Source organism: Chionomys nivalis, chromosome 1 (assembly GCF_950005125.1).
Source record: "Chionomys nivalis chromosome 1, mChiNiv1.1, whole genome shotgun sequence".
Classification (NCBI taxonomy): domain Eukaryota; kingdom Metazoa; phylum Chordata; class Mammalia; order Rodentia; family Cricetidae; genus Chionomys; species Chionomys nivalis.
In genome coordinates this window covers 63,248,964-63,260,252 of record NC_080086.1, presented here as the reverse complement: position 1 = coordinate 63,260,252, position 11,289 = coordinate 63,248,964, and the positions used below count along the sequence as shown (strand labels likewise).

Below are 11,289 nucleotides of genomic sequence, written 5' to 3'. Positions count from 1 at the left end.
GACACCTGGACTATCACAGACAGGTAGGTAAGGGACATTTTGAAAGGCAGAAGAGTTTGCATGCCATGGATTACAAACAACTGTTTAACAGAGTCAGCTCGTGTTTAACCTTGGTAGTAGGAACAAGGAACAAATCCCAGTAAATTATACCATCTAAGCATTTCTAAATGCCCAAATTAACTTAGTCATTTTATGGTGTAATATGTAGTTTTAATCAAAAAAAAAAACAAAAAACAAAAAACAAAACCAAGAGTCTTTGGGTCTGGCTAATTTTGATAGTTTTCTTTTCTTTCTTTCTTTGTATTTTTATAATAAAGTTTAAAATAGAAATAGTTTTCCCCTCTGTATGTGGTTTAGGTTTTTACTTTAATGGATTTTCATCCTTTGAGAGAATTCTGATTTAAAGTAAGGTAAATCTGCTGGGTACAGACAGAATAAGTAAATGCGCCTTTGAAATGTATTTTCTGGGGAGCTAGACAATTAAAGGAAGTTCTGTGGTCAAAATAGAGTTGCCTATATTTGGAGAGCAAACACAGACAGGTACCCTACCCTATAATGAAATCTGCCGAAAGGGACGTGGCCAGTCTACGGCTCTGCACACTCATGAGCACAAAAGCAGTCTGAGAGATGCTGTTCATGCTGAATGGGAACATGTGGGGTGACGGTCTAGGAGGATGCTCTGATTCTGGGAGCACGTGTGAGAAGTCTACTTGACAACAAGGACGCTCTGACCTGGTTCTACAAAACCTCGTGCTTCTCTCCTTTATGTATCCGCCTTGAAAGCTCATGGTCTTGTTTGCGTCACTGGTTAGGATGGCATGACACACTGTCAAGAAGCATAAGAACATTGACAGGAGATGTTGGTGAGGCCGATGGATCTATAAACAAGATATATATACAAGTTTTCCTTTGTCCAGGCACCACACAGTTGCTAAGTTCACTGCGGTGGTGGTGGCAGTGGTGGCAGTGGTGGTGGTGGTGGCGGCGGCGGTGGCGGTGGCGGCGGCGGCGGCGGTGGTGGCGGCAGCAGTGGCGGTGATGTGGCAGCAGTGATGGTGGCAATGGCAGTTGTTATTTTCTATTCAAATAGTCAAATTTTCTATTCATATCGTCTACATATTATTTGATTGATCTTGGGCCTGTGTAAACAACACAAACAAAGCTGGGCCTCAGGTCTTCTCAAGCCAGAAGTCTAAACGTCAAACTAAGGAGGCGTGTTACCAAACGGGTAAAACTTTCACAAGTCTGTGGGGCCACTAGAGCCCCCTGTCAAGCCAACCTCTTTTTCTTGAGCATTCAGGCTGTGCCACTGACATGCAAGCCTTCATTCGCACCGAAGAGTAGAGAGGTGGTGATTTCTCCCAAGTCACCTTTGTTTTAAAATAGAGCAAATCTTAACCCCCAGAATCATGACCAGGCCAAGAGTCAGGCACCAGTGGCTAAGAAATCTTTCTCCCAGTCCTACCCCTGCGGCAGTATCATCAAACAGGCTTGCTGGACTAAAAGTCCTTGCGTTTGAGAGCTGGAGAGAATGGGAAAGTCAGTGCTATGCTGACCTTCAAGGTCTCTATGCTCCATAAGCCCAGAAACACGAGAACTCAAGGGGAAGCACTAGTGGTCCAGGCCACAGTAGCTGAGAGATGGAGCCGCAGCATCTTTGAGCCTGCGCACGCTGTCAGAGGCCCCAGCTGACTCCCCCTCTTCACCTCCTTTCCCCCTGCGGTGAGTAGACTGTGACATGAGGGACCACATTCTCATGAGCCCAGACTTCCCCTCTCCATGTGACTCAGAACTCCAAATGGCACCCAGAGTCCGTGTGGGTTCTCCCCAAAGTCCATTCTCCAGAGAAGATCCCGCTGTCTGATACAGAGCCATAGGCCTAAGAAGTGGCCATCGGATGGTCATCAAAACTTGGCCATGGGTCCTGGCGTATCCACACGTGCATTGGATTCCCAGTGGTGACTGGGCTCTGGGGTGGACAGAGAATGACTCCAGGAAGAGCTGAGAACCTCTGCTGCTGCTCTTGTCCAGGCTTGCTAATGCTCGACAGGAAGGAAAGCCCAAGAGTTCTGCTAGAGGTGAGCAAGGCCCAGTGTGGCCCAGGGGAGCTCTACAGAGCTTGTTCTGCCTTCTATCTGGAAACTCTCTCTTCCAGACACTCTGTACCACACTTCCTTGCTATAATCCCCATGACATTTTGTCAGATAAATGATTTTCACTGGTGTCTAGTCTTTGTAAAAACTAGATATTCCATGAACGCTGACCACATGGGGACAGTGTCTCAAATATCCACTTCAGAAATTCTACACTTCAGGGTTCCTTGAACAGTGTGTCGCTTTCCTCTGTGTTTGCAGAAAAACAAGTTCATCGTTGCTGTGAGCATTCAGGCTCTGTGGTGCCATTTTGCTTATTTCAGTCTGATGCAGTCCACCTCCTCAGTGGCAGGCATCCCTGTGGTCCTGAGGTCCAGGTCAGCGCTGGCCTTGCTCCCGCTGGGAGAAGCTCTCCACCTGAGGCGCAGGATCCTCTTGAGGTACTTACTGGTGTTATTCCTGACCGTCACGAAGCACAGTGTGTTGATCATGCTGTTGCTCATGGCGATGCACTCCACCACATAGAAGGCAGTGAGGTAGTGCTTCTCCTTCACAAACACGGAGGGGAAGAAGTCACGCACGATAGTGAAGCCGTAGAAGGGCGCCCAGCATAGGACATAGGCTGAGAGGACGCACACGAGCCCCAGCACTGTCCTGCGGCGGCAGCGCAGCCTCCGGCGGATCTGCTCCGTCTGAAAGCCGGGCATCGCCTTGAACCAGAGCTCCCGGGACACCCTGGCATAGCACAGGGTCATGGCGACCACAGGGCCCACGAACTCGAGGCCGAAGATCAAGAGGAAGTAGGACCTGTAGTAGAGCTGCTGGTCTACTGGCCAGATCTGGCCACAGAAGATCTTCTCCTGGCTCTCCACGATGACCAGCACCGTCTCCGTGGTGAAGTAGGCGGCAGGGATGGCGATGAGGATGGACACGGACCACACCAGGAAGATGAGGCCCGCAGCTGTTTGACACTTCATTCGCGGTCTCAGTGGGTGCACTATGGCCAGGTACCTGGGCAGGAACATAAGAGGAGTCAGCCGCGGAAGGAGCCTGCTTGTTATACGGATGTCGCCTGAGGGTGCAAGCCTCAGTTCCACCTCTAACTGCTTCCCCCAACTCAGCCTTCCCATCTGCCCAAGTATTTGGGTGGTTTAAAGATTAAATGAGATAATGAATACAATGTTCCTAGCTAAGTTTTAAATCTAACATATACTGGGGAAAATTACTTTTAAATGTAGTAATTATAGTTCCCGTGGGTCTCTGGCTAGGCACTGGTCCATTGTATCTCCTAAAGCCTGCAGGGTTCAAAGTTGAGTAGCCCTGATGACTCCAACTTGAATTAGTTGATAGGAAAAACCACTCTTTCCAACCAAAGCATAGGCCAAGGTTTTGTTTTCATTCCAAGTTTTAGAAAACATTGTTCTGCATGCAGAGAGGAAAAGTATATTCACCTCATTTTCCACCTGGAAAGATACAGGCTGCTGAAAGACGAGGAACTTTCTTGGGGTTATATAATACAAGACCCTTGACAGAAAACATTTAGATCCCATCTTACAGGGCTGATGTGAAAATCAATTAGCGTATACATGGCTTTTCTTTTTTAACCACAAAGCATCAGGCAGTAAAAGACGCTGCTTTTGTTCTCTCCCAAAGAGCCTACACTGTTACCACAGAGGTCCAGGAAGCAGAGAGCACTCATGAGGCTATGAGTCACTCCGGTAGCCTGAATGAAGCCTTCCCCGAGTGCACTCTTGTGCAGAGAGCTCAGGCTTTCCGGAAGTCTTTGCACAGCTGGCACGGTTAGAAGGATGGGAGTGGAGTGGAAAGGACTGACCAACACTGAAAACAAACTCTTTTATGTCCATAGCTGATCCCAGGCAGAGTCGCTAGCAATGTGACAGGGCCCTGAAGGAGAGCCAGGTCAATTCTGTTCCCTTGCAGACTACCCCTTTGAAGTCATCTTTCTTAGGACTTTGGTCTGAAGAAAGAACCCTTCTTGTGCTTTTCTGGTTGAATTTCACAAGTAATCATCCCACGCTGGGCGAACCTGGAGGATCCTGAAGTGATATTCCTGTGCTCTTCCAGCTCCCAGGAGTCTGAAGAAGCTGGATAGAGCATGAGTACCCTCTGGACACCCCAGATGGCTGCTGCTGGCCACCAACATGCATTCCTGGGACTCTAGGCAGCTCCTTAGTGCTGGAAAATGAACAGAATCCAGTGCACTGTTGGCACTGTGCATACATAGGCCCTTCACCGCATCCATCATGTTGGCTGAAGTGCGGCTCAGTGGTAGAGTACTTGTCTAGCATGTAGAGGCTCTTAGGGTCACATCACACACACACACACACACACACACACACACCATCTCTTAGTTACAGAGTTGTAACTAAAATACTCTGACAAAACCATCTTAAGAAAGAAAGGGCTTATTCTGCCTCACAGTTTGATGCAAATACATTTTGCCACAGTCCATCCTGGCAGGGAGGTCATGGCAGGAGCTGGAAGCAGCCAGTTGCACACATCACATCCACAGTCAGTAGTGATGAAGGCCAGCGCTCTCCCGGTGTTAGCCATTTTATACAGTTGATCCTCGCCCAGTTAACACTGCCATCACTGGTACAACAAGAAAACTATTCTGGAGATTTCCATCAGCCTTGGCTCTGGAACTCTATATCAGAACGAAGTTTACCATAGCAAGCCCATACTTTCATTTAGGTCATCTGAACCCTGCTGAAGGAAAGAGAGAACAAAGATGCCCCTGTGCTAGAGCGGCCAGCTGAAGCACACAGAAGGGCGAGGACTTGTCAAAGGCTGCACAGCTCGCTGGCCCACATCTTTCCACATGCCCCATGTTCTCTCTACGATGGCATTTGCTACCTCCCTTCCAGCATTGTGGGGCATGCTCCCTTCTCCATGGCCTTCACCAAATCCTAGCAGCCTCTCTCTTTTCTCTCGATCGCAGACTTGTTTTCCACCTACAGTGTGCCTTGAGGCAGTCAGACCCCTGGCAGCAAGTTTTCCCTCTCTATGAGCATGGCTTCAGTTGCTCTGTGTCCCTAGCTCCAGTGGTTTAGGTTCAGATCCTCTCAAAGCCAGCAGTTCCCAGAGAATAACAAATACAGGCTGCTGGGTGCAGGGTGGTGTGATAACCACAGGCTGGATATTTTGGCAGAGTCTGGGACCCATGTCTAAGGTCTAAGGCCCCCATTTAAGGTCTCACATGAGGATGGCGGTTGTAGCAGATACCAGGTTGGCCATGACATGGGTAATGGACCCCCAGCTGATGAACTAACTCGTCAGGGGCATCTGTGCTTTCTGATCGTGGACAACATGACTCAACACCAGGGGACACATACCCTGGTTTCCTCAGCCCTCCATGCCAGGGGAAGAGGAGTCACCCAGCAGCAGACCAGAATGTTACAGACACCTCAATGCACATCAAAGTGGAGGCCCAGAGGCCCTGCCCAAGGGTTGGGGTGGGGGTGGGGACTTCTTGCATGATCTTGTCAGCTCCTTCAGGTTGTCATCATCTGGTGGATTTTTATATCCTCTGAAATATAACCCCATCTCTTTTTTTTTTTTTTTTTTTTTTTTTGGATTTTCGAGACAAGGTTTCTCCATAGCTTTTTGGTTCCCGTCCTGGAACTAGCTCTTGTAGACCAGGCTGGCCTCGAACTCACAGAGATCCGCCTGCCTCTGTCTCCCGAGTGCTGGGATTAAAGGCATGCGCCACCACCGCCCAGCCAACCCCATCTTTTTTGATCATGACTCTGAAGACTCAGTCCCTGGTCCACATGGTTCCCCAAGGCTCTGCAGTCACCGGGAGGACCCACCACCTGGCTTCCTTGAGCACCATCCTGGCCCTCAGAAGACCTGCTGTCGATCATCTGTTGAGGACCACATTAAAGTCGGCCTCCTCTGCACCACCTCTTTTGCCCACTGCACCCTGCTCTTCTCCAAACGTCATTGTAAAAGCCACCCTGGCTTATTACTTAGCCGTTTTGCCAGTATCCGTTCCTGACCCTGGATTATTATTTAACTGTTTTGCCAGTATCCGGACATTCCTTGCCTCGAGTGATCTGTCTACATCTTTTCTCACTTTTGCCGTCTGTGGTTTTGGGGCACCTAGTTTAACTTTAATAAAACTTTACCCCTGTCAGTGGTTTGGTACCAGGTAAAAGAAACTTGTCAAAAGGACAACAATCATTTTTGGAAAAAGGGACAAAGATGTGTTTATTTCACCTGAGCAGTGTGGGACCAAGCAATAAAATACTGGAAAGGCAGTGAGAGAGCTGGGGCTGAACTCTGCGGAAAGGTGTGGCTCAGCTATGCTGCTTTGGACAAGACATTTCACTCCAGTCCTCAGCTTGCAAGGTTCAGAATATGTATCAGTTATTTCAGCAAGAAACCAGAGTTGCGTTTAAGAAGATTTGGTGGGCTTCAACCTTGCTTACCTGCCTTAAACCCCAAAGCCATCTCTCTATTCCTGGAACCGTCAAGTCTGTCCCTATCTCGAGGCTTTTTGGGCTTACAAATCCCTTAATCTGAGACACTGTCTCTCAGTCCTCAGAACCTTCTGTATCACTCTTGGGTCATACGACTGTCTCAGAGATACCTCTCCTGACTTGTCCACGTCACCCTCGATTACTCTGCTGGCGTGTCTCTTTGTTGTTGACATTGTTATTTTGTGTTGCTCATTTCTGAAATCACCTTCCATATTTCTTTGCCTGACAGAGCTCTTTTCACTCCTTTGGTGTAGCTTCGTCAGGGGCCAGTGCTTTTTTCTGTTTTCCACCGTTATCCCCAGCCCTTGGGACAGGATCCGGCACTGAGCAATCACTCGACGGAGATGCTTTTTTTTTTTGAAAGAATGCGTGCATGCAAGAGTGAAGGAAAGCTAGGGTGGATCTAACGGGGTAGCTGGGCAGAACCAAGAGACACTATATGCAGAAGACTAAAGGCAGATGAAGGCTAGGACACCCAGCCAAGTGAGCTTCTGAAGGGCCAAGTATGACCAGGACAACCGGCCAAATGCTCTAGAATGGCGAGACTGGCCAGGAGGAGAGAGACTTCCCAGCCTCGGTGCCTAGGAAGAGAGTGGAAGCAAGAACCGAAGCACTAAGCCCAGGCTGGCAGAAGGTAAACTGTGCTTAAGCAGTGCTTTGTAGCCCACTTCTAAACTTTATACTGTGATTCGTGCATCAGAAAAACAACTCCTGGCCCACTGAAAACAGTCTGGTTTATTCAGTTTTGCTATCACTTGTGGTCTTCTTAATATTGATGTGAGAACCATGATATCCACTCCTTATTCCATGCTTGTGCTGACTTCATATTATTCTATCCCAGCACGGCAGCACACCCCTATAATCCAAGCATTCTGATGCATGGGCAGAAGGATTGTGAGTTCAAAACCTGAACATTACAGTGAGACCTAGTCTCAAAATACCAAGACAGAAAAAGAAAATGCCTTGTATTTTAGATATTATTTCATTCAATCGTCAAAACAACCAAGTACATGAGATTCCCTTACCGTCCTCAAAGCCCGAGGCAGGAAGAGGGCAGATAACCCAGATAACCAAAAGCCAGGGAAAGCCCCACCGTGCAGGGAGGGGCCTCTACCAACAGACTCAAGTCAAGTACACACTAACGGTTCCTGCAGAAATTTCACTAAATAAAGGCATCCTAGCAGCAGAGTGTCTATCTGCTATAAGAGATGAGAATGTAGTTGGCCCAAGCTAGGAAGATAAAACCTGAAAAATCACAAGATTTTGAACAGTTCACAAGAAAAAAAAAATTAATGACGACTGAACCACAAAACTGAAATTAGATGATAGCAACATAATAAAATAAAATAAAAAGCCATCTGGGGGCAAAGACTACAAATGTCAGCTTAAACAACAAAAACTTAACGTGTTGGGGCAGTGAGTCACCTAAGACTAAGGGAGGCCTAGGCAAGCACCTGGGGCTTTCTCCCACATGTGTGTGTGTGAATTTCCAGTCCGAAACCCACTCCAAGCACCAGCAGCCCTCCCCAGAGCAGAGCATGACCAGATTCATCCGTCTCTGTATGTCTGGTTTGCACTGCGCAGGAGATAGATACCATCTTTCAAAGCAGCTGATGGTGGGGAAATGGGAACAGTATTGAGGACACTGTTCCTATACCGTGGTTGATCAATATCCCTGTTAGTAGTAGCTCCGCGCTCCTGGCTTCTTTCCCGCACAGTTGTTAGCTTCCTCCGAGGTGCATGGATCTCATGCAGAAGCAGGGCTCTGTCACAGCAGGCTCCCATCTATCCTCTTTCTAGAGGTCAAGAGCATCTCCTGGGTAAAGCCGTGTCACTAATGTGAACGTCCAGGAAATGACCCTGTATGCTTTGTCCTGTGCTAAGAGACAAAGCAATGTTTCCATATTCACGGGATTCTGGAGACAAAGCTGCAGGAGCCTGACCTGGGCAGCCCTGAGAGTCACTAGGGAAGCAGAAAGCCTGGTTGATGCTATCCTCGGCTAGAGTTATTTGGATTCCTTAAGTAAGAGGGCAAATGTCCCAAGGTTGGTGACATGTATTGAGGACCTCAACATACCTGTTATGGGCTGCAGACCAAAGGGCCATCAGTGGCTGACTCTCGGACAGTCTTCTCTGGAGAAAGGAGACCGGAGCACTGCACCTCCGTGGTCTTAACGCTGGGCTCTTTGGTGTCCCCTCCTTAGAAACTAACCTTTCACACGGCATCCTACCTCCAGCTGATTGCTAGAAAACTTGCTCAGTTGCTCTGACTTAGAGCCCCAGTCAAACACCCTGAGGCCATGGAACAAGGAGAGCCTGTGCTTTCGGCTCCCTGGATGAGGAGGATAGCAAGCTGTGTCAAGGAACATGGAAGCCTGATCAACCAACCCCTCAGGGTAGCTGTCTGGAGACCATAACAAGGTGCTTTGTACTTCAAGGCAAATGCACCAAGAGGCTTGCAAAGATTCCCTAAAACCAAGGTGATCCTGGCTCATTAGCACCAGTTTATAGCAAGTGAAACATCCCAGAATAAGAAAGGCATGCAGAGGTTGCTCCCACTGAGCTCACAGCCCATCACTAGAAAAATCTTGTACTGTAGCATGATGGGTAGGAAGTGAGGTGGGGTCAAGACAACACTAACAAAAAAAGTAAGCAACTACATGCTCTTTTTCTGGTCACCCCCCCCCACACACACACAGCTTTTTTATTCAAAACAAGGCCCTTGATCTTATTTAAAAACCAGTTAGTTAATAGAGGAAATCTAGATGAGACAGGGAAGTCTCTCCAGATTTTCATGTTCACATAAGAAGTAACTCCTTATAACTTAGCCCCATCCTTCAACGCTTCCTCCTACCACCTGTCTAAGCTGTGACTGGGCTTATCTAGGAGAACATCCACAGACAGTGAGCAAAGACTTTCCTACTGCCCAGCCCCAGGCCTAGCTGCCTCCAGCCCTGACTAAGGTGAGATGTTCAGCCAATGGGCTTTTGAGTCCCCATGGGTGCCATTTACGGGGACGACAGATGCATGTCATCAGCATGCAACTACAGGAAAGAAAGGGACCAAGGCAACACCCTTGCTCAGTGTCCATCTTTGTGGCACTCACCTGTCAATGGCAATGGCCAGCAGGGCGTTAGTGGAGACATAGAGGGAGACAGTACGCAGGTAGTTGACAGAGGCACACAAGACATGACCGTGCTCCCAGGAGAGCTGACGCACCACGTAGTAGTCCATCTCAAAGGGGCAGCACACGATGGCCACTAGGAAGTCCGAGATGGCCAGGTTGGCAATTAGCAAGTTGGTGAGATTGCGCAGCTTTTTGTAGCGGACCAGGGTAATGATAAAGATGAAGTTGCCAATGCCACACACCAGCATGATACCCACCAAAGCCATGCCAATGACAATCTTGGCAGCAAAGAAAGTCTGAGACTTGGTCACATCCTCCTCTTCATCGGAGGGCATGTCATAGTCACCATAGCTGAAAGTGAATGGAAAGGAAGCAGCTTGGGCTCCTCCATGGGCATCAAATGTAGGAAGGAAGTTGGTGGCAGTGTCTATGGTATTCTCACCCAGAGCCCCCACGGTGGTCTCCATCCAGGCAGGTGATGCCAAGAATACCACCGGGAGCTGTCCCACAGCGGTGTCTCCAAGGCTCTTGGTTCTTCCTGGGTGAGTCAGATCTTCCTAACCAGCATCTGAGGAACACAGTATTGGCATTCATTTAAAACATTTGAAAGACACACACATGGTCGGGGACGTGTTGGAGAGAACGTGGGTAAGTTTAAAATCATCCTGAAACCTATGCAGGCCCATTAGCCACCTGCTCACCGTACACACAGATAATGGAGTGGAAGAAAGGGGCCAGGGAGAGAACACGAGAGAATGAAAACCACATTTCCACTCAGCTGGGGAAGGTGGGGGCACTGAGGAGACAGACTGTAACTCCATTTATTTCCACTCCAATGGAGACCGAAAACCTGTGCTCTTCCTCAAAGACCAAAGCAGTGAGTGTGGAAAGGCAGAACAGAGAGATGGCCGGCTCCAAACCCCAATCCCTAGCTGACAGCCTGAACTCTAGCCTTGTGGAGCAGTCCCTTTCTGCAGCAACAATAGCTGCTCCCCACATCGGGGAAAAAATGACATGCCATGGGTCCTGCAAAACACACCTGCAAAATCAGAGCCCTGAACACAGAACCCTCTACAGGGAACTGAGCATGGAGCCCTCACCAAGATTCCTGTGCCCAGGCCGAAATCTGCTGGGACTCTAGAGGGTTGGCACATTGCGTGCCAAGGCTTGCCCTAGGCAGTGGTCGCAGGGGCACAATCACAGGCTGTCACCCAACCTAGAGGGTTAGAACGAAAACCTGAGGGCAAAATCCCTGAGTGAGCGGAGTGTCCTCCAGTTAATAGCTTAAACACGCAGGGTTTTAACATCCTTCAGGCAGATCAATACTGTCTGTAAAGCTCAGAGCTGTTGGAGAGGCAGAGTTAGGTCCCAGAACCACGGGAGTCAGAACGCAGGCTTTTAGGCCAGCTCTAAGGAGAGGAGGGAACCATGAATCAGAGACCAGCATCCCATAGAGCAGGACAGGGGAGACGGCCTATCATTAGCGAATCTCTTATCTCCCCCCCACACTTTTCCTTTACACCCCATCCCAAGACATGAAGACATCAGATCAGGGAACTGGATC

At 48.8% G+C, this 11,289-nt stretch overlaps 1 protein-coding gene across 1 annotated transcript; it reads right to left on the bottom strand.

The window, feature by feature from the left end:
- Positions 1-265: 265 nt before the first annotated feature.
- Prokr1 (prokineticin receptor 1) lies at positions 266-10,192 on the bottom strand. The gene is made up of 2 exons (XM_057780182.1): positions 9,705-10,192; positions 266-3,104 (listed from the first exon to the last, which is right to left on the bottom strand). The coding sequence occupies exons 1-2, from the start codon at positions 10,190-10,192 to the stop codon at positions 2,408-2,410; spliced, it is 1,185 nt and encodes a 394-aa protein (XP_057636165.1). The 3' UTR covers positions 266-2,407.
- Between the last annotated feature and the right edge of the window lie 1,097 nt (positions 10,193-11,289).

Bases quoted from the DNA above. Each gene is read 5' to 3' on its own strand.
- Prokr1 (XM_057780182.1), bottom strand. From the start codon at position 10,192: ATGGAGACCACCGTGGGGGCTCTGGGTGAGAATACCATAGACACTGCC. The intron at 3,105-9,704 runs GTGAGTGCCACA...GTTCCTGCCCAG, and splicing joins CTGGCCATTGCCATTGACAG to GTACCTGGCCATAGTGCACC.